Source organism: Asterias rubens, chromosome 2 (assembly GCF_902459465.1).
Source record: "Asterias rubens chromosome 2, eAstRub1.3, whole genome shotgun sequence".
Classification (NCBI taxonomy): domain Eukaryota; kingdom Metazoa; phylum Echinodermata; class Asteroidea; order Forcipulatida; family Asteriidae; genus Asterias; species Asterias rubens.
The window spans coordinates 25591281-25618562 of record NC_047063.1 but is presented as its reverse complement, the minus strand read 5'-3'; the positions used below and the strand labels follow the sequence as shown (position 1 = coordinate 25618562).

At 39.5% G+C, this 27282-nt stretch overlaps 1 protein-coding gene across 1 annotated transcript in view; it reads right to left on the bottom strand.

The window, feature by feature from the left end:
* LOC117306776 (complex I assembly factor ACAD9, mitochondrial-like) overlaps nucleotides 1-26801 on the bottom strand; it is a 34997-nt gene extending 8196 nt beyond the window's left edge. Inside the window, exons 1-10 of the mRNA XM_033791281.1 lie at nucleotides 26520-26801; nucleotides 24097-24190; nucleotides 22636-22737; nucleotides 14198-14304; nucleotides 13722-13822; nucleotides 11905-11983; nucleotides 7662-7733; nucleotides 3528-3630; nucleotides 2791-2940; nucleotides 299-489 (exon numbers count right to left, since the gene is read on the bottom strand). Coding sequence (XP_033647172.1) covers nucleotides 299-489; nucleotides 2791-2940; nucleotides 3528-3630; nucleotides 7662-7733; nucleotides 11905-11983; nucleotides 13722-13822; nucleotides 14198-14304; nucleotides 22636-22737; nucleotides 24097-24190; nucleotides 26520-26729 — 1209 coding nt within the window. The 5' untranslated portion in view covers nucleotides 26730-26801. The remainder of the gene's footprint in view (nucleotides 1-298; nucleotides 490-2790; nucleotides 2941-3527; nucleotides 3631-7661; nucleotides 7734-11904; nucleotides 11984-13721; nucleotides 13823-14197; nucleotides 14305-22635; nucleotides 22738-24096; nucleotides 24191-26519) is intronic.
* Nucleotides 26802-27282: the final 481 nt, after the last annotated feature.

The window sequence follows — 27282 nt, the reverse complement described above, 5'->3', positions numbered from 1 at the left end:
AATGATCGATGGTAACCTAAAGCAAATACATGACATTACACGGGACGCTGACAGAGCACCAGCGAACTGACAAACAACCCACAGTGCCATCTCACATAAACAAGGGAAGTCGGGAACGCAATGTGCATGATCGTGTGAATGTTGGTCATGAAATCGCAAACAACCTTTGTGACAGACAACTGGTGCCCACAACAAGGGACGTTGGTCTTCGGCTCTCGTGTGAAAAGGGCTAAAGTTTATTCTTACTTGTTTTATGTTGGTATCAACTACAAAAATTTCTTTTGTGTATTCCACATACCTTAACGATAGCAGCTTCCAATGAGCAATCTTGAGGTCCAGGTCTATCCAGCATTCCAGCTGTGAGATAAGCCATGCTTTCCATTACGTATGCTGTTATGGTCATCTGGGCTATCTTCTCTTGTATCAATCCAAAGTCACGTAATTTAGTATTGAATTGTTTGCGGGTACTTGCATGTTCAGTTACCATACCTAAAAACATATAGGGCATAATTAACATTCATGCAAAATTTAATCAATATCAATAATCAAATTAAAGTGTGTGAAAAATCTCCAAACAGGTTCTTAAATAATATGGCTAGCCAATACTTACACATAAAGAATACCTGGTCTAATGCGCACTAGCTTAAACGTTTCGACTGTGCAGCACCAACCACAACCCATTATAATCAGTGAATGCATTTCATATGTTTTCAAAAAGAGAACAAGAAATCCAAGTACATATTGAGAGAATGTTGGTTATCTTTCTTTTTTTTGAGCTACGGTTTCATTGTGCCATTTCTCAAAACTAATGTATACAGTAAAATCACAAACAACAAAATTTCTGTGAGCATACTCTAAACTCTACAATCTCCTCATACACGTACCTACTGCAACCTTGATCAACCCACTCCCCCCCCCCCACATACTAACCTACTGCAACCTTGATCAACCCACTCCACACCCTCCACATACTAACCTACTGCAACCTTGATCATCCCACTCCACACCCTCCACATACTAACCTACTGCAACCTTGATCATCCCACTCCACACCCTCCACATACTAACCTACTGCAACCTTGATCAACCCACCCCCCCCCACATACTAACCTACTGCAACCTTGATCAACATGACACCCTCCACATACTAACCTACTGCAACCTTGATCATTCCACTCCATAACCTCCACATACTAACCTACTGCAACCTTGATCATCCCACTCCACACCCTCCACATACTAACCTACTGCAACCTTGATCATCCCACTCCACACCCTCCACATAATAACCTACTGCAACCTTGATCATCCCACTCCACACCCTCCTCATACTAACCTACTGCAACCTTGATCAACCCACTCCACACCCTCCTCATACCAACCTACTGCAACCTTGATCAACATGACACCCTCCACATACTAACCTACTGCAACCTTGATCATCCCACTCCACACCCTCCACATAATAACCTACTGCAATCTTGATCAACCCACTCCACACCCTCCACATAATAACCTACTGCAACCTTGATCAACCCACTCCACACCCTCCTCATACTAACCTACTGAAACCTTGATCATCCACTCCACACCCTCCTCATACTAACCTACTGCAACCTTGATCATCCCACTCCACACCCTCCTCATACCAACCTACTGCAACCTTGATCAACATGACACCCTCCACATACTAACCTACTACAACCTTGATCATCCCACTCCACACCCTCCTCATACCAACCTACTGCAACCTTGATCAACATGACACCCTCCACATAATAACCTACTGCAACCTTGATCAACCCACTCCACACCCTCCACATAATAACCTACTGCAACCTTGATCATCCCACTCCACACCCTCCTCATACTAACCTACTGCAACCTTGATCAACCTACTCCACACCCTCCACTTAATAACCTACTGCAACCTTGATCATCCCACTCCACACCCTCCACATAATAATCTACTGCAACCTTGATCAACCCACTCCACACCCTCCACATAATAACCTACTGCAACCTTGATCATCCCACTCCACACCCTCCTCATACTAACCTACTGCAACCTTGATCAACCCGCTCCACACCCTCCACATAATAACCTACTGCAACCTTGATCATCCCACTCCACACCCTCCACATAATAATCTACTGCAACTTTGATCAACCCACTCCACACCCTCCACATAATAACCTACTGCAATCTTGATCATCCCTCTCCACACCCTCCACATACTAACCTACTGCAACCTTGATCAACCCACTCCACACCCCCTCATACTAACCTACTGCAACCTTTATCAACCCACTCCACAACCTCCACATACTAACCTACTGCAACTTTGATCATCCCACTCCACACCCTCCTCATATCAACCTACTGCAACCTTGATCAACCCACTCCACACCCTCCACATACTAACCTACTGCAACCTTGATCATCCCACTCCACACCCTCCACATACTAACCTACTGCAACCTTGATCAACCCGCTCCACACCCTCCTCATACCAACCTACTGCAACCTTGATCAACCCACTCCACACCCTCCACATACTAACCTACTGCAACCTTGATCCACCACTCCACACCCTCTTCATCCTTACCTACTGCAACCTTGATCAACCCGCTCCGCACCCTCCTCTTCCTTACCTACTGCAACCTTGATCATCCCACTCCACACCCCCTCATACTAACCTACTGCAACCTTGATCAACCCACTCCACTCTCTTCAGCCTTACCTACTGCAACCTTGATCAACCCGCTCCACACCCTCCTCTTCCTTACCTACTGCAACCTTGATCATCCCTGCTCCTGAGCTGCCCATGCTGAAACGACCGCTGTTCAGAATATTCATTGCAACCTTGAAGCCTCCGCCCACCTCACCCAGAACATTCTCGACTGGAACGGGCGTGTTCTCAAAGTGAACCTCACATGCTTATTAGATCAAAATGAAAAATGCAAAGTGTTCACCATTTTTTAGATTACCATACTTGAACATCATCAAGATAATATTTCTTACAGTAGCACCAAAGATACATCACTTATGAATTGTCATTTCCCACTTGTGAACTTTATTGCCTTTTCCTCCTTCAAAGAACAAATGTCAAAGTGTCAGGGTCCATGATTATCCTGACATTCAGAGCACACATATCAAAACAACCTCCCATATTCTTCACACATTTTAGCAAATAAAGATGGGCACATGTGAATAAATACCCTTGCCAAACATTGACTGTTATTTATTGTGTAACATAAATTAAAATGAGTTTTGTTTAAAAGCCAACCAGATAGAAATGTTCACATATTGGTTGACTGCTGTTTTTGTTAAAAACTAAATGATCAGAAGCAGATGTAACATCAGAACTACTAAAAAGTGTTTCTCTTCACTCAAGCACCTTGAGTACCATCAGAACCTACATGTATACTAAAAAATGTCTCTCTTTATCAAGCACCTTAAGTACCTTATAAAGGTGGATAAGTCAGCTTTGGTCATACCAACTTCAATGATTAGAATGACTTACTATTAGATCCTCTGATACCAAGTTTGTCTTCTGGTTTCCCACTTGTTACTCCACCAAATGCTCTCTCTACAATGAATGCTGAGATCTTGTCTTCTTGCTCACCCTGGAAATCATTAAACATTACGTCTGACTCAATAGAGATGATTATATAACTGACATACAGATCCTTGTCATTTGATTGGTGGAATTTACTTCACGTGACATTCACTATTACTCCCATCCGCACCGGCGATCAAAAAGACCTATTCGCCCATGGGGAATAGCATTTCCCATTCAACAGTTAGGATCATCCTTGTTCCCAATGTTTTTGAGCAGTACAGCGCCGCCGCGCCGCTTCTAAAACAAAAGAGCACCTGTGCAAAAGGTTGTGATCCGATTGCTATTAAATTTGTGCATTGTTGCCGCTATGCAGCGCAATATGATTTTGGGTTGTCAAACAAACTCACAAACATGGTTATTTTTTCATAATGTTATCCTTTTAAAATACATCAAATGACAAGGATCTATATGTCAGTTATACAAAACAAATATTGGGTGAAAATTTGGACTGTTCCATTTCACTAGGCGAATTTCCAAATTTTACCTTGCGATAATATTCCTGCCATTCCACTCTGAGCCACTCAATGTTTGTATACTATGCTATAATTAGTGTGTTAATCACCTCAACCAACTAATCATTTGTACATGTTGACCATGGGATAAGAGTTACAAACAAAAACCAAAATGGGCTGCACTGGCTTACTCAATTAAAACTAAATATTATCTGTTCATATTACAAACTGCAAAAAATTGACTACTCTTGAAAATGCATTGTTTTGCTGCAACAAAACAAGGTGGTTGTAGTTATTTTAAAGGAACACATTGCCTTGGATCGGGTGAGTGGGTCTTTGAAAAGCGTTTGTAACCGTTTTTTATAAAATGAATGTGGGCAGAAAGATGTTGTAAAAGTAGAATACAATGATCAACACAAACATGCCTCGAAATTGCATGGTTTTCATTTTACCTCGTCGACTAACACGGTCGGCCATTTATGGGAGTCAAATGAATGGCCGACTGTGTTAGTTCGCACAGTAAAAGGAAAACCATGCAATTTTGAGGCATACTTGTGTGGATTATTGTATTCTACTTTTGAAACATCTTTCCAACCATATGCATTTTATAAAAAACGGTTACAAACGCTTTTTATGGACCAACTCGTCCGATCCAAGGCAACGTGTTCCTTTAAAACACAATCCAATAAAACAAAACCCCTACTGAACAGACGTTTTACAAGTGCACATTTTCTCTCGATCGTCTACTTTTTTCTGAAAGACATCAATCTTACAGTGCTGATATTTGGTGATTTTAACTTTTACATTGACCAACAATCTAGATCTGATGTCTCCCAAATCATGATTTCTGTTACATCAATTGGGTTTAGGGTGACAAACCCAACATTCAAGTGTGGCCATATACTACACTTGATACTTGCCTGATGTCTCCCAAATCATGACTTCTGTTACATCAATTGGGTTTAGGGTGACAAACCCAACATTCAAGTGTGGCCATATACTACACTTGATACTTGTCCTGATGTCTCCCAAATCATGACTTCTGTTACATCAATTGGGTTTAGGGTGACAAACCCAACATTCAAGTGTGGCCATATACTACACTTGATACTTGTCCTGATGTCTCCCAAATCATGACTTCTGTTACATCAATTGGGTTTAGGGTGACAAACCCAACATTCAAGTGTGGCCATATACTACACTTGATACTTGTCCTGATGTCTCCCAAATTATGACTTCTGTTACATCAATTGGGTTTAGGGTGACAAACCCAACATTCAAGTGTGGCCATATACTACACTTGATACTTGTCCTGATGTCTCCCAAATCATGACTTCTGTTACATCAATTGGGTTTAGGATGACAAACCCAACATTCAAGTGTGGCCATATACTACACTTGATACTTGTCCTGATGTCTCCCAAATCATGACTTCTGTTACATCAATTGGGTTTAGGGTGACAAACCCAACATTCAAGTGTGGCCATATACTACACTTGATACTTGTCCTGATGTCTCCCAAATTATGACTTCTGTTACATCAATTGGGTTTAGGGGGACAAACCCAACATTCAAGTGTGGCCATATACTACACTTGATACTTGTCCTGATGTCTCCCAAATCATGACTTCTGTTACATCAACTGGGTTTAGGGTGACAAACCCAACATTCAAGTGTGGCCATATATTACACTTGATACTTGTCCTGATGTCTCCCAAATCATGACTTCTGTTACATCAATTGGGTTTAGGGTGACAAACCCAACATTCAAGTGTGGCCATATACTAAACTTGATACTTGTTCTGATGATGACCTAATTCTTTATTCCGTAATGACCATCTTTTGGACCACCACTTGTTTGTTGCCATCTACTAACCATGCTTAAACCAACATATCCTATTGTTACTTGTTTGTTGCTGTCTACTAATCATGCTTAAACCAACATATCCTATTGTTACTTGTTTGTTGCTGTCTACTAATCATGCTTAAACCAACATATCCTATTGTTACTTGTTTGTTGCTGTCTACTAATCATGCTTAAACCAACATATCCTATTGTTACATGTTTGTTGATGTCTACTAATCATGCTTAAACCAACATATCCTATTGTTACTTGTTTGTTGCTTTGTACTAATCATGCTTAAACCAACATATCTTATTGGTACTTGTTTGTTGCTTTGTACTAATCATGCTTAAACCAACATATCCTATTGTTACTTGTTTGTTGCTGTCTACTAATCATGCTTAAACCAACATATCCTATTGTTACTTGTTTGTTGCTGTCTACTAATCATGCTTAAACCAACATATCCTATTGTTACTTGTTTGTTGATGTCTACTAATCATGCTTAAACCAACATATCCTATTGTTACTTGTTTGTTGCTGTCTACTGATCATGCTTAAACCAACATATCCTATTGTTACTTGTTTGTTGCTGTCGTGTACTAATCATGCTTAAACCAACATATCCTAATGTTACTTGTTTGTTGCTGTCTACTAATCATGCTTAAACCAACATATCCTATTGTTACTTGTTTGTTGCTGTCTACTAATCATGCTTAAACCAACATATCCTATTGTTACATGTTTGTTGATGTCTACTAATCATGCTTAAACCAACATATCCTATTGTTACTTGTTTGTTGCTTTGTACTAATCATGCTTAAACCAACATATCTTATTGGTACTTGTTTGTTGCTTTGTACTAATCATGCTTAAACCAACATATCTTATTGGTACTTGTTTGTTGCTGTGTACTAATCATGCTTAAACCAACATATCCTATTGTTACTTGTTTGTTGCTGTCTACTAATCATGCTTAAACCAACATATCCTATTGTTACTTGTTTGTTGATGTCTACTAATCATGCTTAAACCAACATATCCTATTGTTATTTGTTTGTTGCTGTCTACTGATCATGCTTAAACCAACATATCCTATTGTTACTTGTTTGTTGCTGTCGTGTACTAATCATGCTTAAACCAACATATCCTAATGTTACTTGTTTGTTGATGTCTACTAATCATGCTTAAACCAACATATACTATTGTTACTTGTTTGTTGCTGTCTACTAATCATGCTTAAACCAACATATCCTATTGTTACTTGTTCGTTGCTGTGTACTAATAATGCTTAAACCAACATATCCTATTGTTACTTGTTTGTTGCTGTCTACTAATCATGCTTAAACCAACATATCCTATTGTTACTTGTTTGTTGCTGTCTACTAATCATGCTTAAACCAACATATCCTATTGTTACTTGTTTGTTGCTGTCTACTAATCATGCTTAAACCATAAATGAATTATGCTTAAATAAATTCCATTACATTTGTTGGTATTAGTTGACCAACCATTATAGCACTGTTCAACTGTACGGTTGTGTATGGTATAGTTTGTGCACAGAACTAGTTGTATTTTGCATTCACCATGTTGCAGGTTGGCATTGTGCATATCAATCAAAAGTGGACCATATTGAATTATTAGAGAGTGGGGTGTGAAGAAAGTTTGAAAGTTAGAAAGAGATCTGAAAAAGAAATCTTGCATATGGGTAAATTAGATAGGTAATTAAGTCAACATACCTTGTCATTAGTAACTTCTGTTCTTGCAAATACTGTCATAACATCAGCTATGCCACCGTTTGAAATCCATATCTGAAAAGAAAAAAACAGAAAACAATTTTTTTCATTTCTGCGTTATACAAAGGTGTACGTTATTTGCACCTGAGCATGTCAATTAATCAATTCAATATCTTGTAATGAATAGACAGGTAGTAATTGAACATTTATATAATTTGTACCAAACTAATTTTGAGCTGAACAAAGACAAAATTACTATAGCAGAACTTGGAATTTGCAACCTCCAGATTAATGAGACAGCACTCTACCAACTGAGCTATCTGGCCCTTCATTGGTGGTTCCGTAGAGAGGTTTCGCAGAGTCACCGATACTCTTTTGTGAACGAATACGTCATAATATGTCATCACTTTTTGAGGTCCATGTGATGTATAACCGTTGTACACAAGTTAGAACAGTCGCTCAAAACGGGAATCTGTCGCCATACACGTAAGTAAACAACGAGTATACTTTGTTCATGGTTTCGCAGCGGATTATTATTTTTTAATGCACCAGGTTTTCACCATGTCTATTAGAGGTATCATACATGGATGTAGTTGGACATTTGTTAACCACCATGCTTCAGAAAAAAAGAGAAATGGACTATTAGGCGACGGATGTCAGTTTAGCCTGTGGAGTTTTTATGTACTGTACATGTTACGTATGTATGTATGTACAGAACAGTGGTGCCAGCCGGCCCTGCATATAAAGTTTTAAGTACGTATATAAGTCTGTATAACGCAGACTTGGCGTACACTAGACCATGGAGGAAGATACTGGTGACACTCGCTGTATGCCATGCACCAAAGATTTTCCCAACAATAAAATCAAGAGATAATTGTCCTATTTTGTTTTTCAAATTGTTTACTTATCCACAACTTATTTCTGGCTAGTAATTATAATGTGCTGGCTATTTTTTGGTGAAATGTCCATCACCTGGCCTGGCAGATTTCTCCCTTGTTTGAATATTTTTGTTATAATATATAGGATAGCCTATTTTGGGGGCAAACAAGATTGGGTTTAATTTCTATAAAATCTCACACTTCATGGTGCAAAGGGGCCAATGAGCAGATGTATCTAGCGTATTGGCATTTTTTTTTTTTGGGGGGGGGGCTAGGGTTGAAGGACCCTTCCTAAAATAAAAATACATGACATTCAAAGAGTTGGTTAACATCTCTCTCTCATTTCTGCCTCTTCTGTTTTTTTTAACAGAAATTTGGTAATGTGTTCTCTTTTTAGGTTCATTCACACATGTCAACATGTCATTTGCAAAATCAGTCTGGTTCTACCCAGGGCTTGATATAGTCCTGTTGAAGGAAGTAGTTGCTATAAACCCATACCATCATCAAGGCCCAGAAAAACACAGGCAATGGGAGACAGTTTTGTGCAACATAAATTCGACATTGCACAACAAAAAAGTAACTCTCCGAGCATGCAAAGATCGCACGAAAACTTCCCTAAAGGCACATCGACAAGCAGAAATTATGTCACTGAAAGCGTAAGGAAGTTGTTTTTTGTATTAATGGATACTTCTTGCAGCCCCACTCTGCTTTTATTTTTCTCTGCTGATAAAAATCCAGTTTTTGTTCCCTTTTCAGTTGTATTTGGTTTCATTTATCCATGGCTACTAAGTAATACTGCAGGCCTTAAAGAGTCTCCTACCTATCCACTCCTATACCACCCTAACTACCATCTCCACCACTAGTTGACATTTCAGACCTCCATTAAATTGGGTGTGGGGACTTTTGGAAATGTCTGAAATAATTCATCTGAGTAACAATCGTCCGAATAAAAACAAAGATCACACACACATGTATTGTCAAGTTAATTTAGAAACTGTTTATTTATTGTGTCTTCGGATTCTCTTTCTAATGTTTACAACAGTATCAAGATGTGTTTAGTGGACAGAATAGGTGGTTTAAAACAAAGTATGTGCTAACACATCTGCTTCCATGCATGGATTCAACAATTGGGTTATTATTTGTACTAGATTTTGTTCAGTCATTTTGAAAATGGGCACTAACTTGGCAAAAATTAATAAATTTTCAAAGATTCGGTGTAATTTGTAAAGAAAACCCAACAGGGTACGGATGATCTATGGAACTTGGAATTTGACTAGGTAAAATTGGAAGAAGGTTGCTAAGAAGACAGCCTAATTAAGCACAAATTTTGTTTTGAAAGACCATAAAGCTGGCATGGGACACAACAAAGTAATTAATTCAGATACTCCTCATGAGTGGGTGGGACAACTGCAAAATAGTGGCTGGTTTGACTACTGTTGAGGCATGTGTGGCAGTTTTTTAAAAGTGCACCCAACAAATAATACTTGGCCACTGGCTGAAGGAGCACTTTCAAATTTTTTCTGAAATCTAGGAAGGCGAAAAGCGACACAATTTTCCCAAATTCCCACTCTACAGCTTCTCTAACAGATGACATCGATCTATTGAAATTTTGCTGTTCTTCAGTGATGTTTGCACCCTTAAATGGGCACAGAAGAAAGTTCCGCATAGGATAAGCAGGATCGCCATAGACGCTTAATGGGAGCCCATTCATATCTTGCAGTCCAGCAGCTTCCATCCTACCAATAAGTCCACTTTTGCAAAGAAGTGCACAATTGTGTCTCCTCCCCTCAACAGGTCCGCACATGTTGGCTACCATGCCGTCAGGAGTAACAACTGATTGAAATTTCAGGGAATGAATTCTTTTATGGCCATTATAGCATACTCGCTGGTTTCTCGTGGGTCTGCAGATGGGGCGAACAGTTCAATCGATGAAGCCTATACAGTTCATGAGTGGTGCACCTTTCCGATGAATAGCATCAGCATACATCTGTAACTTATTAAGTAGCCAAGGTTGGTCTATGTTTGTGAGACGATGTTCATGCTCTTCAAACACATGATTGAGTGTACAGTTAATTATCATTGACAGGGTTGATTTAGGCTGTCCAAAAAACGGCTCCAAATCTGCAAGTCGGTTGGGGTAAACAAACCGCCTTTTAGAAGGATACACAGACCATCGACTCTACATGTATCAGCAACAGTTCTATTAGGGCAGACTATCCTTTCGGCCAAGTGTAACCTAGTAGCAAGCTGTCAGATCGCCTGTGTAAATTGAAGAGACATGAAAAGGATGATGTTAGTGTGCAACTCTTTTTTAAGAGAGACTGACCAAAAATGTACATTTCATAAAATCCATGAAGGAATCAGCACAACATTTCATGAGGACCCCCCCCCCCCAAATTTGCAGTTTGTGATGTTTACAGTTACCTAAAGCCTAAAAAGGCACCCCTATCCTCACTCATCAGCATGTTCAGACACATCACCTTAACATGTCATTGTCAAAATATTCAGATTTTGTATATTATTACAATTGTCATTGTCAACAACCTGAAAATAAGTCTGGCAAGGCCCTTGAAGTTTTATTAAATAATAATCATATGTCATGCATGTCATGTGGTAAGACCATTCCCAACTGCTCAATGAATGGTATGATCATGTTTTTTTCTATCACTCAGTCTATTTATTGTGATTATGAATGTTCGAATGTTGCAATGCCTACCTATGTAGCTAACCTACACTAAGTTTACATAAAATTAAAATAAAACTATACATATCTACCTGTTTGTTGAATCTAAAATTGCTACGACACTGCTCATCGGTCAGATTGTCCAAACGAAACTTAGGAAAATCAGGATCAAATGCTGTTGGGCCGAATTTAGGAAGAAGGAGAAAACAAATTGCATCTTCGTCTTCAATTTCTATGGCCAAGCCAAGTAAATCCTCTCGCTGGCGATTGTCCATGGGTGCAGCCATTTGGTTTGCGAAACAAAACTACACAGCTCACTTGACGCGAATGCGTACGGTTCGATATCTGTATGCGTATTCGTATCCGCGTCTCTGCGAAACCTCTGTAATATCTTTGTTCGAGGTACCAGTCATAAGGCATTCAACCTGTAAACCAAGTTTACCATACAGCCTTGGATGCAAACAAAACAACACACGAGAGACACACTTTATAGCTATTCCTTACTAGTATTTGCTCAGCTAGTAATTTGTTAAGCAACACCATCTACTCAAAGCACTTGATGCCATACAGTAGAAAACCCCACCTTTGTAGTGACACTCTACTTAATACAATAATAATAATAATCTAAGCATTTATATATCGTTCTTACACAAAAAAGGTACCACAACGCTTTACTTAAACCCACCTTGCTTCCATTAATAAGGAAATGTTTTCCATCATCACTAAGTGTTGCTTTGGTGCGTATGGACGCAGCGTCACTCCCACTGTATGTCAAAAAAAAGATCATTATTATCTTAAAGATATCTTTCTTTCAAAGTTATACCTGCACTCAACCTGAGGCTGAAACTTTCGTTAAATGGCCCTCAGATACTGATCTCAAGCACACTGTCATGTTGACAAAACTAATGGAGACAGATGCAACAACATAAGTTTACTCCTCCACCAACATTTAGTAAGCTTGGAAACATTACACAACTTGTTTTGTTTAATACAAATTGAATTTCTGCTATAAGGAAAATTTTGGGTGGAAGAAAGAAAATTGATTAGAGCACAGCTTGAACTAGCCCTATATAGGACTCTTTCTCTGTACACAGGAACAGAGTCCTAAATATTGAGGCCCGTTTCTGGGGTGGATAAATTTCACAGCTTCATAACTTAATTCTTACCTGCAACAAGCCACTAATTTCAACAGATTCACATTCCATGGCGGCATACATTTTTCTGCGGTGGGTTTTGGTCCTCATATTTTCCTCACAAATCCGTCATTTTCATGAAATAATGCAGCTTCCAACGTTAAAAAATTCCAGTTTCGATCGTTTTCTCACAGTGTTGTCTGTTGTCGTGCGTACACGTAAACATTCGCGTGCAAGACGCATGATGCAAGCTTAGACGCATGAATTCTTGGTCACCGTATCTTGAATACACAGCGTTAACAACACAATTCAAAGTTTGCGCGTCATGCGTCTTGCGTACACACGGCAGACTGTGAGAGTACGAACAAAAATGGGAATTCCTTGGGAGCTGCATTATTTCATGAAAATGACGGATTTGTGAAGAATATATGACGATCAAAACCCACCGCAGAAAAACATATGCTGCCATGGAATGTGAATCTGTTGAAATTGGTGCTTTCTTGCAGGTAAGATTTGAGTTATGAAGCTGTGAAAATTTTCCGCCCCAGAAATGTACCCTGGTGTCCAGGACGTCACTGTAGTACAAAACGAAAGTGTAAGGCCGCCAGGGCTAGGCTTGAACCTGTGACCTCTATGTTAAAGTACTAGTGCCCTACAAACTAGACTATCTAACACTGATGCTGATGGTCTCCCTACAATTATTTTGCAATGGAAAGGCTAGTCAGTAGCCATTCAGCTTGTGACTGGCGAATAGCCAAGACAAATAGTGAGACTGCCAATATTGGGCTAGATAGCCAACCCCAAGTTTACAATACAACCAAGGGAAGCAGCAGGATAAGGATCATCTTATGTAGATGCAATTTTTTGCTTCAAATATCAGTTAATAAATCACAAGAGAAACCGACAGTGTAGTTTTGGGTTGAAGGAAACAAAATGAACTAGAGTGGGACTTGAACCTGCAACATCTGGATTAATGTACTGAAGCTCTACCTACTGTGCTATCTAGCCCAATGTTGGCAGTCTCACTATTTGTCAATATCTTTGTTCAGGAATTGCCAGTCAGAAGCCATTCATTACTCACTGCAACAGCCAGAGACACCCCCCCCCCCCCCTCAAGTGGAGACCTTAGAAAAACAGACCCTGATACAATCAAATAATAAGATAAAATGGAATTACAAAAGCCAGGTTAAACTCCTATACACCATCAAATACTGCAATTTCAATACGTAAATGGCAAAAAGGTGAAATCACTTTTTAATTAGTGGAGGAAGAACTACATGTACATATTTCATTCAGAAGTGGCAAACTTTACCAATGTCTCTGGTCCACATATATCCATTAATGGATAATTGGTTCCTGTTGTACTAACCTGCTTGGTTCTGTTAGGGCAAATGCAGCAACATGTTCACCAGTTGCAAGTTTGGGAAGGTACTTTGCCTTCTGCTCATCTGTGCCGACTATCAATATACCCTAGAAGAAATTCACAAGTAAGAAGATTTGGGTGAGCTCAGGCCCAGACGGTTCACACATACGTATCTAGAAGATTATCGCAATTAACTCAGTTTACAGTTTTTTCTGTATTTTTCTTTTAAAATAAATAAAAACTGCACTTTCTAAAGATCCACGAATAAGGCTTTCGTGAGAATTATAAAGTTTATTCTACCCGAAATGATAATATTGTATAAATCTTTAAGCTGTCATCTTAAAAATGATATTCTTAACTGGTGTGAATCAACTTCACAATGTAAGAAACTTCATGTCTTACCAAAATAAACTGATGCTTTAATTAAACTGACAACCTTGAACAAACAGCACCAATATTGAAAGAGCTGAAGTGAATTCTACCTTAAGTCCAATAGATTGATGTGCAGCTAGCGTTACTGCGATGGCACCATCTAGAGCAGTGATTTCAGCTATTCTTGCAAACTCAGTATTAGACAGTTCTAGGCCACCTGTAATTCAAAGATTATAAATCTTCTCTCATAATCTGTAGATTCAAATTACAGGTAATTATTATACATTTGTGCCAATGAAACTAAGGATGCGTGAACTTATTCACTACAGCTTGCAAGCCAGAGGGCAACTATAAAGGTAGCCTTTTTTCAAGGCCTTTATGGCTTGGACAGCTTTGTTGAGCCCTAATCCTCAGCAACTGGAAAGGAAGACCACACACGCGAGTGGCGAAGCCCTGAGGGCCATTTACAATTTGTCTGCATTTTTTTAATGTTTTTCTGTATAAATGTAAACTTTTGCTACCAAATCAGAAGCAATAGTTCAACCCAATCAGAAGCGAAGGGGGTCAGCAGGTCAGCAAACATTTATAAATAACGCAAACTGCCTGATGAAAAACCAACAATAATCCACCTTGGAATCATTCATAAAATGCATTCATGTCTGTCAGTTGCTTTTACGCTACCTAGTTCCAGATTATGTCTAAGTAATCGATTCTTCATTCTCTTATAGTATTTATAAATATAATTTCAAATAGTTAATGGCCTGACGTTTCGACCCTAGAGTCTTTCTCAGAGGCTAAATGACAACGCAACAAACATGAACAGGTAACTAAATAAAACATACCTGTAAGCCGGAAGTGGAAATTCATGAATAGGGTTAGAAAGCATAAGGAAATAAGCAAGGGGTAAACAATGAATAGGGGGACAAAAATGGGGGGCGGGGTTGAAGAGAAGCGAATGGCTTGACCACAAGAGGATGGAAATACAAAGGACAATATCAAGGGTGGGAAGAGGTGGGAAAAAGGTAATTAATTAGTCAACAAGGCGTAGGCTACAGGGGGATATCTGTGGGGAAAAAGGAGACGGCAAAACAAAAGGTTTACAAGTCGTTTCCTTCTTGGATGTTCAGACCATGGGGTTGAATGGTCTGAAGGCGCCTAATCCAGAGTTTCTCCCTACTCAAACGCACAGTCTCTCTGTGGTTGCCTAGTGCCTCTATGCCCTGTAAGATCATGTCAGAAATATAATTTCCAAACTTATTTCACCATGATTTTTCACCCATATTTTCTGAATTGATTGTTTTGGGGTATTTTCCAAGCCAGGACGGCTTTGTTAAATGGTTACTAATAAGGGTGCTTGCTATGTGAACCGAGACACCAGGGTTAATCCTTGTACGCTTAGTGTTCTTGCTTCTTTTTATGTGCACTACCAATCCTAGTTCACAGGACCTTCTGCTTAATGCCTAGCTTAATAACAAGCACTACGCTTCCTGGGACTCAAACCAACACTTTGCTAATCAGAAACTCTTACAGCTAGACCCAGAAACACTAGGGTTAATCCTTCTAGGTTTAGTGTTCTTGCTTCTTTTTATGTGCACTACCAATCCTAGTTCACGGGACCTCTTGCTTAATGCCTACATGTAGCTTAATAACAAGCACTACGCTTCCTGGGACTCAAACCCACACTTTGCTGATCAGAAACTCTTACAGCTAGACCCAGAAACACTAGGGTTAATCCTTCTACGTTTAGTGTTCTTGCTTCTTTTTATGTGCACTACCAATCCTAGTTCACGGGACCTTCAGCTTAATGCCTAGCTTAATAACAGGCACTACGCTTCCTGGGACTCAAACCCACACTTTGCTGATCAGAAACTCTACAGCTAGACCCAGAAACACCAGGTTTAATCCTGGTGCGTTTAGTGTTCTTGGTTCTTTTTATGTGCACTACCAATCCTAGTTCACGGGACCTTCAGCTTAATGCCTAGCTTAATAACAGGCACTACGCTTCCTGGGACTCAAACCCACACTTTGCTGATCAGAAACTCTTACAGCTAGACCCAGAAACACTAGGGTGAATCCTGGTGCGTTTAGTGTTCTTGGTTCTTTTTATGTGCACTACCAATCCTAGTTCACGGGACCTTCTGCTTAATGCCTAGCTTAATAACAAGCACTACGCTTCCTGGGGCTCAAACCCACACTTTGCTGATCAGAAACTCTACAGCTAGACCCAGAAACACCAGGTTTAATTCTTCTACGTTAAGTGTTCTTGCTTCTTTTTATGTGCACTACCAATCCTAGTTCACGGGACCTTCAGCTTAATGCCTAGCTTAATAACAAGCACTACGCTTCCTGGGACTCAAACCAACACTTTGCTGATCAGAAACTCTTACAGTTAGACCCAGAAACACTAGGGTTAATCCTTCTACGTTTAGTGTTCTTGCTTCTTTTTATGTGCACTACCAATCCTAGTTCACGGGACCTCTTGCTTAATGCCTAGCTTAATAACAAGCACTACGCTTCCTGGGACTCAAACCCACACTTTGCTGATCAGAAACTCTACAGCTAGACCCAGAAACACCAGGTTTAATTCTTCTACGTTAAGTGTTCTTAGTTCTTTTTATGTGCACTACCAATCCTAGTTCACGGGACCTTCTGCTTAATGCCTAGCTTAATAACAAGCACTACGCTTCCTGGGACTCAAACCAACACTTTGCTGATCAGGAACTCTTACAGCTAGACCCAGAAACACTAGGGTTAATCCTTCTACGTTTAGTGTTCTTGCTTCTTTTTATGTGCACTACCAATCCTAGTTCACGGGACCTTCTGCTTAATGCCTAGCTTAATAACAAGCACTACGCTTCCTGGGACTCAAACCAACACTTTGCTGATCAGGAACTCTTACAGCTAGACCCATGGAAGATGATTGAAATTGTTATTTTGTATGTTCTGTGTACACTTTATTAAAGTAGAGCTAGGCAGGCAGAGCTCTCGCTGGCACAGATGCATTGGAACTGTTGAGGCTCAGAGGAGAGCTGAGCTCGGCAATTTAGAAGTTCTTTTTATTACGTTTATGCAGAAAACCCTTTGAATTGTAGTAGTGCGATTCATGTAAAGTACTTGGTAAAAGCATTTTTAGTAATTAGCTGTTTCGTAGCACAGCGCAGCGAAACAGCTATTGTTTTTGTTCGGTTTTTTATTTGGTTGTTTCAGGATTATTCAGTACTCGCATGTTTTTGCATGGTTCCTAAAGAGCAATTGCAATGAAACTTTCAGTGATGAAGGGCATTGGTGCAAGGAGGGTCCTAAAAGAAATTCGTCATGATGGCGTCATCACCGGTCACATGACGTCCTCTTAAAGGTCTTTTATTTAAATCTTTGAAAATCTATATCAAATCAACCACAAGAGACCGTAGTTTTCTGTTAACGGGATTGGGTAGGGATTTATTGGGTCTTCAATTTATTTTATGTGCGTGACCTCACATGACCTCTACTTCCGGTCGAAACGGGCCAAAAACGGAAGTGCCCTGTAACTCAAAAGTGGTAACTGTTATGAAGTTACTTTCCCATGGACGTAAGTGTCTAGCGAGGGTGAGCAGTTTAAAAAAAGTATTGATGACGTCATAAATTGCAACAGCACCCTCTAGTGGCAGGTTGAAATTTCTTCAAAATGGACTCTTTGAAGATGTCTGTGGCAAAGTTTTTTGTTATCACTTTAAATTGTACACAGACATTTACTGTCTGGCAGGCATCATATGTGTGAAGTTTCAGATCAATAACATCATCAGGAGTCACGTGACGCGGTATTAAAGGTGCACTTTTTGAAGTATAACTCTCAAAGTAATGGCGCCATTATGTTGAAATTATGTAGATTGTTAGATATTGGCAAGTTCTCGTGAATTGTGGAATGACATCATGATGACGTCATCACATGATTTTTAATGATTTTTTTTCAATTTTTACACCTTTAACACATCAATTGCTATCTGAACATGGTATAATCCAAATTATTTCTTTATTTATGCCACTTTGGGCAAATTGCTTTGAATACACAACAAATTTAAACTCAAATGAGAAATTTGAAATGTTATTGACGAAACAGCTATGTATTTGTGCAATGCCATAAGGTTGCGTGCCATAGCCTCATGCACACATTGCAATGCCAATGTGCGTAATCATTTGTACACGAAAATTGCTTTGAATACACAACAAATTTAAAACTCAAATGAGAAACTTGAAAAGTTATTGACGAAACAGCTATGTATTTGTGCAATGCCATAAGGTTGCGTGCCATAGCCTCACGCACACATTGTTGTACACGAAGTACATATGCCATGCCAATGTGCGTAATCATTTGTACACGAAGTACAATGCCATGCCAATGTGCGTAATCATTGGTACACGAAGTACAATGCCATGCCAATGTGCGTAATCATTTGTACACGAAGTACAATGCCATGCCAATGTGCGTAATCATTTGTACACGAAGTACAATGCCATGCCAATGTGCGTAATCATTTGTACACGCAGTCAATGCCATGCCAATGTGCGTAATCATTTGTACACAAATACTATGCCGTGTCCTTGTACACACACCCGATTGCGTGTATTCCGTATGTAGTTGCATTTTGTACACAGGTAATATCCTCATGCACATTCTTAACTGTACACAAGCAATGGCAAGCTCCGTCATGAAAGGTATTGGTCCTATGATGATGATCCTAAGCAATGGCAAGCTCCGTCATAAAAGGTATTGGTCCTATGATGATGATCCTAAGCAATGGCAAGCTCCGTCATGAAAGGTATTGGTCCTATGATGATGATCCTAAGCAATGGCAAGCTCCGTCATGAAAGGTATTGGTCCTATGATGAGGATCAATGGCAAGCTCCGCATGAAAGGTATTGGTCCTATGATGATGATCCTAAGCAATGGCAAGCTCCGTCATGAAAGGTATTGGTCCTATGATGAGGATCCTAAGCAATGGCAAGCTCCGTCATAAAAGGTATTGGTCCTATGATGATGATCCTAAGCAATGGCAAGCTCCGTCATGAAAGGTATTGGTCCTATGATGAGGATCCTAAGCAATGGCAAGCTCCGTCATGAAAGGTATTGGTCCTATGATGATGATCCTAAAGCAAGGATTTCATGATGACGTCATCACTGGTCACGTGACATCATCTTAAAGGTGTTTTATGTTAACTGTTTGAAAATCTATATCAAATCGAGACCGCAGGTTTTTGTTTGCGGGATTGGGTAGGGATAAATTAGGTCTTCATTTTATTTTGTGTGCGTGACCTCATATGACCTCTACTTCCAGTTGAAACCGGAAGTGCCCTCTAATTCAAATGTGCAAAAGTTATGAAGTTGGTTTAACGATGATAGTGTCTAGCAAGGGTGGGCAGTTCAAAACAAATATCGATGACATAACTAAACGCAACAGCGCCCACTAGAGACAGGTTGAAAACTCCTTAAAACGGACTTTTTGAAGATGTGTGTGGTGAAGTTTAGTGTAATCACTTCAAATTTTACACACACGTTTACTGTCGGGCAGGCAACATTTGTGTGAAGTTTCAGATCAATGACTTTATCGGGGGTCACGTGACGCGGCCTTAAAGGTGCACTTTTTGAAGTCGTATAACTCCCGAAGTAATAATGCGACTATGTTGAAACTTGGTAGGTTGTTAGACATTGGCAAGTTCTTGTGAATTATGTGATGACGTTATAATGACGTCATCACATGATTTCTTATGATTTTTTTCATTTGTTGCACCTTTAACTCATTAATTGCTCCCTGTACATGGTATAATCTAAATTATTTTTTTAAGTAGCCAGGATTGGTCATAACTGCTTTGTTTATTAAAATGTCAATTTCAGATGAGAAATTTGAAAATGTTGTTTACCAAACAGCTCTGCATTTGTGCACAAATGCAATCAGGTCTAGTTTTCCTTGATTTATTGTAAAGCGTACAGATAATAGCTTAACTTTGTTGGAGCTCTTGTACAGTTTTGGTGTTATTTACAATTATTATAGATGGCCCTACCCTACCCGACCATTTAATTCCAATGGTGAATGCTTGGGTGCCCCTGACATAAGAAATCCCATGGGACTTTCAGCTAACATTAACTAAGCTACAGGGTTCGAAATTTGCGGTCGCCCAGTCGCCAAATACGAGTGAAAATAGCGTTGGGCGAGTCAAAACCCTTTCTCACTAGCCCGCCAGCCATGTCAAATAGTTGTTCCTTTTCAAATATAACAGAGGGTACAGTGGCAAAATTCCAAAGAAAACTTTTACTAAAGCTTTAAAAATAGTAAGTTTGACAAGACTACAATCCCGGCCAAAATGCTTGGGCCACCCTTTCCTGATTAGGAGATAATGCTTTTACAGGACTGTTAATATCAAAAGACATTGGATATGCGTTTATAACTGAGTAGGGCTTTAAAAAGATTTTAAATCAGCAAGTATTTTTGTTGGGGTGGGTGTGGGGGGGTGGGGTGGGGGTCTGACTATGATGGGAATTGACAGTCAATTATGTTTGGTTGCGGGAAAAAGTCTAAATCAGTAATGATGTGTTGTAGGGTTGGGGAAGGTGGCTAACTGTATTGTGCATTAACATACATTATTATTTATTGCCGAGTACAGCGTGTTAACACAAAAGTACACACACAGGCAACTTTTGTATTTTATCTGTCTTTTGAGAAGGGGGGGGGGGTTGCACCATTAGGCCCGTATTATGTTGGCAGAATTAATAAGAAATAAGTAAAATAGTAGTATAAAAAATGCGCTTGGAAAATGAAAGAATGGGTATAAGCGATTAATATTAATTGTATGGCGAGTAAGCTGATACAAATAAGATTGAAAAAAATTCTGCTTTCACCATCCTGGAGTCATTTTAGCTTTAACTATGCTTTGTTAAGCGTATCTCTTAGTTATTGCACCATGGATTCGCTTACTAATTCAAGCACAGTGATGCTCAGCATCCATAGACTTGATTTCAAGTCTGAGGTGGCTGTTATTCCTCTGTATGAGACACGAAATACGCCCGCAATAGGTTAGCTGTCATGGGACAAGGTAACAATAGGGCGCTATTTGGGGCAATACTGTATTTGCTATCAAGTTGACTGGAAGAAACGATTGCACGCTTGAATCAAGTTTACACGGTTCACCGTAGTAAAAGTAAATAAGGAAATTAATGAATTTTCTTTTCTATTTGGTATAAAGGGTTAACCGTTTGAGTTTGTGTAAAAAAAACGAATGAGGTTGTTGAATAAATAACAACAGGTTGTGTGTTGTTTGTGGACTGTAATGGCATTTTCGTGTTGAAAAAAAAGACATTTCCCGGTAAGTTGGCAGTCAAAATGCTATGGTTAACCGTGTGGTGAACCGTCAGACATGAACGCAACCAACTAAATTGGACAGGTACATTATTTGTGTACGCAGGCGCAAGGCGCTCGTGTCAGGGATCGTCATCGCGCCTCAGAGTAAAAGGCAATGCAGATTTTGGACGGGCTATTTTGGGAGTTACACATGTCTTCATTTATATTATTTTATGGACTTTATACCGAACAACAAAAGATGCAAGCCAAGTTACATAATTAATTTAGGTGTAACCCATGAATATAGTTATGTTTTATTTGTGAAAGCGAGTAAAGCAAAGTCATGTCAAGGAGTCTGTTTCAGCGAGCATGAATATGCAGTGTGAGAAAAGCAGTCGTAAAATCTTTTGCTTAGCGCCAAAGAGAGGATAATAAAATTTCGCGCCACACAATGATGCTCGTACGAGTTGCTTAACGCCATACAGGGGGTATTCAAGTTTACTAATAACACAATGCACTCTCTGTATGACCAATAAGGTTTGACTTAAGACATAGTGTACATGTGGTTGCTTTTTAGAATGTGTCTTTCGTCTTAACATCTGATTTGGTCAAGATGGACGACCCTTCCCTGCCAGTCCCTCACCCGCCCGCACCCCACACCCCCACCCCCCCCCCCAAAAAAAAAAATAAATAAATAAACACCACTACCCCCATAAAATAATCACTTTTACAAATATAAATTCACTTTGTTTGGACATTCATTATCTTTTCGAAGCGTTCTTTGCATGTTCAAAAATTTCAAAAAATCACTCAGACAATCCCGGCCAAAATGCTTGGGCCACCCTTTCCTGATACAACAGTTCCCTGTGCACTTCCCATTCACATTCACATTCAAAACATTTGCCCCCCCCCCCCCCCCCCCCCCCCCCCGCCCCCGCTCAATGTTGACTGTAATTCGGAACACAGTCGGCAAATGGAACCAACATTGAAAGGGGGCAGGGGGGCCCAACGAGATATGGCCGGGATTGTAGATATTTGCTAGATTTAACTTGGGTGCAATCGGGGTGTAAATAGCTGTCCTTCATTTCGGAAAACACGTACAAATTTATTTCTGCAGTGGTTTTGTTCTTCCTCTGCTTCAACCAGAACCCCAAATGGGTTAGTTGAAACATCAGAGTTTGAGTTTGGTGCTCTTAATCGCTCGGCCACTACGAACATGCCACACTTATGTTTCCTACCATATTCTTGTGGAACTTGCATTCCAAAAAGCCCCAAGTCTTTCAATGTTTGAAGAGTTTCATCTGGAATCTTTGCTTCTTCATCTTGTTTCTTGGAATCCACTATAATGAAAAGAGCAACAAATGAAAGATCATGAATACACATACTTAGAACATAATTAACCTGCAATCATTTTGGACTTTAAGGCAGGTTTAAAAAGAAGAAAAAAATTATGTAACCAATCATTTTATTATGCTATTTTATGTAATTTAATGTTGTTATCCAGCCTGTTTAATATTGGCGCTTGCGCTGTTGCATGTGGCTGAAATAAAACAAAATAAAATCAATCAATCAATTAAGGTAGCACCTCATAAGGGTTCACAAGGTGCTTGTGGTTTACCCATACACAGAGTGTATTAACCACTGTATACTCAGTACTTTCTTTAAATTCCACAGACATATTGCTTGGGTAAGATTCCAACCCACTACCTTCATGCTATTCCAGAGCATGTCTTACATGTAGACCAACAAGATTGCACCGAAGCTAGAGGCAGTTCCATTCTTTTATTTTAGCAGAAGGTACCACAACATTGGTAATACAGTGCCTACTCCTTAACACACATCAGTGTATGAAGGAGTAAGACATAAGTAATAGTTTTTTAGATTCCAACCCACTATACCTTCATGCTATTCCAGAGCATGTCTTACATATAGACCACCAAGATTGCACCAAAGCTAGAGGCAGTTCCTTTCCTTTATTTTAGCAGAAGGTACCACAACATTGGTAATACAGTGCTTACTCCTTAACACACATCAGTGTATGAAGGAGTAAGACATAAGTAATAGTTTTTTAGATTCCAACCCACTATACCTTCATGCTATTCCAGAGCATGTCTAACATATAGACCACCAAGATTGCACCGAAGCTAGAGGCAGTTCCATTCCTTTATTTTAGCAGAAGGTACCACAACATTGGTAATACAGTGCTTACTCATTAACACACATCAGTGTATGAAGGAGTAAGACATAAGTAATAGTCTTTTAGATTCCAACCCACTACCTTCATGCTATTCCAGAGCACGTCTTACATATAGACCACCAAGATTGCACCAAAGCTAGAGGCAGTTCCATTCCTTTATTTTAGCAGAAGGTACCACAACATTGGTAATACAGTGCTTACTGCTTAAAACACATCAGTGTATGAAGGATTAAGACATTTGTATAAGTAATAGTCTTTTGGTTGAATCGGTCACATTTACAGAATTTAAGAGGTTTTGTAGCGTAAAGGCCATGTAATGCAGGGAAATTAACAGATTTAACCATTTTCACACAACATGGTGAGAGCTAGTATGTAAGACAGTACTGGTAGCAACATTTATCTTGTGGTTCCATAATGTTCCCACTGCATCCAATACAGTTGGTTACCCCACAGTTGCCTGTAAATATTGCCTCAAGTGACCAAGCCAACTAACAGAACTTACCATCTTCCTTGAAGAATCTTTCAATTGGTTCACACATCTGGTTGAGGTCATTGAACTTCTCGAGGGAGATTTCTGGGTATGGAAATACATCTTCCTGCATTTTAAAGTCAGATTAAAAGATAAATTAATTGAGTCCAACAATATTCAATTTAATAAAAATATTACGATTGAGTGAAATATACTTGTTAAAACATTTTTACCATCATGAATTTCAAAAAGATTTCCATACTCCCACATACATGTAGGATCAGTTTTTGGAATTTCCAGAGTAGCGTTGTTGTTGAGAATACTGTTACGATGATCGTAACCCTCCATCCTTCGACCATTGGGAGGATGGAGGGTTACAATCATCGCAACTACACGAAACCACGACTTACAGGCAGTGGACACTGTTGTTAATTACTCAAAATAATTATCTGCACAAAACCTTACTTGGTAATGAGTAATAGGGAGAGGTTGATATTCCATACGATGCCAGAAACAGCTCTCTCTGAAGTGACGCAGTTTAAGTAATTATTTTCCACAAATTTGATTTTGAGATGAGGTCTCGAAATCAAGCATCTGAAAGCAAACAACTTTGTGTGACAAGGGTGTTTTTTCTTTCATTATTATCTCGCAACTTCGAGGGCCAATTGAGCTCAAATTTTCAGAGGTTTGTTATTTTATGCATCAATTGATAATGATATACACCAAGTGAAAAGACTGGTTTTTTGACAATTACCAATAGTGTCCAGTGTCTTTAACCACACAGTAGAGACAACAAACATTCTCATCTTAATTTTTCTTGTTCTCCTTCTCAATTGGCCAAACATTGGTCATAAAACAACGGCTGATAATCGGCCATGGGATGCTAAATGCTCAGAGTAAATGGCGGAAGCCCCATAAAGAGGGTCAATTAATTTATGGATTTAAAAGAGGTTTCACACTATCCAGTATCTGGTGTGGTGCCATGGGTTAGGGTTAGGGGTTAGGTGTGAGTAGTTACACTAGACCAATCGAGTCCGAGGTCAGGATACTGGCAATATTTGTAGGGGCCTAGCGGAACGAACCTCTTATATAGTTCTATCTAACCAACCTAGTCCGTAAACCATGTATTTAAAGTGCAAGTATGCTGGAGACTGGACTCCCTCAGCTTTTTCCGCATATTTTATTGGCACCTTAGGCTTAGCTGGAGACTAGTATTCTTCTTATTTTCTTATTTTATAGTACTTTAATAGTAGGATTTCTATCCTAGACTGTCACATTGAAATCTAGTTGCAATAACGTAACCCTCAAGGAGGATTACGTTATCGCAACTTATTGAAATCCATATTTCAACAAAAAGGTAAAAACTTTAAAAGACAAGTACAGCATTCCAGGCCAGTTGCATGTCACCCAGCAATATACGTCCATGGCATGGACGTTCAAGAAAAATGTAGCCCCACTTTTGTGGCCAAGCTCTGCTGAGTCTCATCTAAGAGTAAGACTAAATCCAGGCAGGGCTCAATTTCACAAACCACCGAAGAAGATTCATTTTAAAGACACTGGACACATTGTCAAAGACAAGTCTTCTCACTTGGGTGTATCTCAACATAATGCATAAAATAACAAACCTGTGAAAATTTGCTCAATTGGTCATATTGAAGTTGTGAGATAATAATGAAAGAAAAACCACCCGTGACCCTGGTCACATGAAGTTGTGTGCTTTCAGATGCTTTATGTTGAGACCTCAAATTCTAAACTTGAGGTCTCGAAATCAAATTCATGGAAAATTACTGCTTTCTCGAAAACTACGTCACTTCAAAGGGAGCCGTTTCTCACAATGTTTTATATTATCAACCTCTCCCCATTACTCATTGACATTACCAAGTAAGGGAATAAAAGGGTAGCAACTAGTTCTTTCACGGCCATTAAAAACAGAACAGGGTTGAATTGCCGTGTGAAAGGCCCGAGCCGAGCCGAAGGCGAGGGCCTTTATCACATGGCAATTCAACCCTGTAAGGTTTTAAACGGCCGTGAAAGACAAGTGTCCACTGCCTTAAGTAAAGACGAGTTTCCAATAATGTGGATAACTTTCCGTCTGATTTTAATTCTTCGTACTATTTTTATCTTTCGTATTTCGCCTGTATATTGTAATACTTTTCAGAGTTGTTTATATTATATTTCCATGTATTTTTGTAAATGGTAAATTTTTAGTGTAATTTGTATACAACATAATATTTTTAGACACGCAAAACCAAAACAAATTTCACTGTATTAATATTTGTTTTTGTACAAGTGACAATAAAACATTATTCTTATACTATTCTATTCCATATTATTTTATTGCGAATGAAAAAGTGGTGGCGCCATACGGAAACTTTTCCCTATCCTCTTAGTCTTACCCCACATAGGATAGGACTTAGGACTAATACAAATAATAAGGATTAGGAAGGAAAACAAACCTTGTTAAATTGTCCAAGAAATAGATTCTTGATGAATGCTGCCGGGGCAAGTCGACTTGTGTGTAGGTGGCAACAACTAGAACTATGCCCTGTTGTTACACCATCTTTCAAGAAACATGTAGTTGGATTTGTCTTTGATAGCCTATGAAGTACCTTCTCATTTAAATGTCGATTAAAACGACTAAAACTCGCTAAATTTCGCGATAACATTATGGCTGCTTTTCGTGTGACTGAAGTTCCGAACTGCTGCCTCAAAATTTGGCTGGAGTTACATAATCGGCACAAGAGGGCGCCCTTGCAAAAAAATACTGCGAACAAATCTTCAGAATCCGTGGTCGGGCTGGAGCTCCATGGTGGTTAGCCTTTAGTCAAGGCGCACGCGGAACCCCGTATGTCCCATCTTCGTCTCGGTAAAATTATCAAGAACCGGGGCCCAATTTCATGGCTCTGCTTACCGTAAGCACAGAATCGGCGCTTACGGAAGCATGGAATTCTGTGCTTACGGCAAGCCTATTTCACGGGTTAGCGGCGAATTTTGGCTTCTGCGCGTGCGTACTCCACGTCACTAGGCATTCTACGCTTACAAGGCTAGCGCAAAAATTCGGCGCTTGCACGTAAGCGGGGAATCGTGTTCGTAAGCGCAGAATTCGGCGGTAAGCAGAGCCATGAAATTGGGCCCAGATTGAACGTTTGCGGCAAATCAATTTTTCTACTTTTGTACTAGCCAAAAAGCAGATTAGACGTTTTTTCACACAGTGGCAAA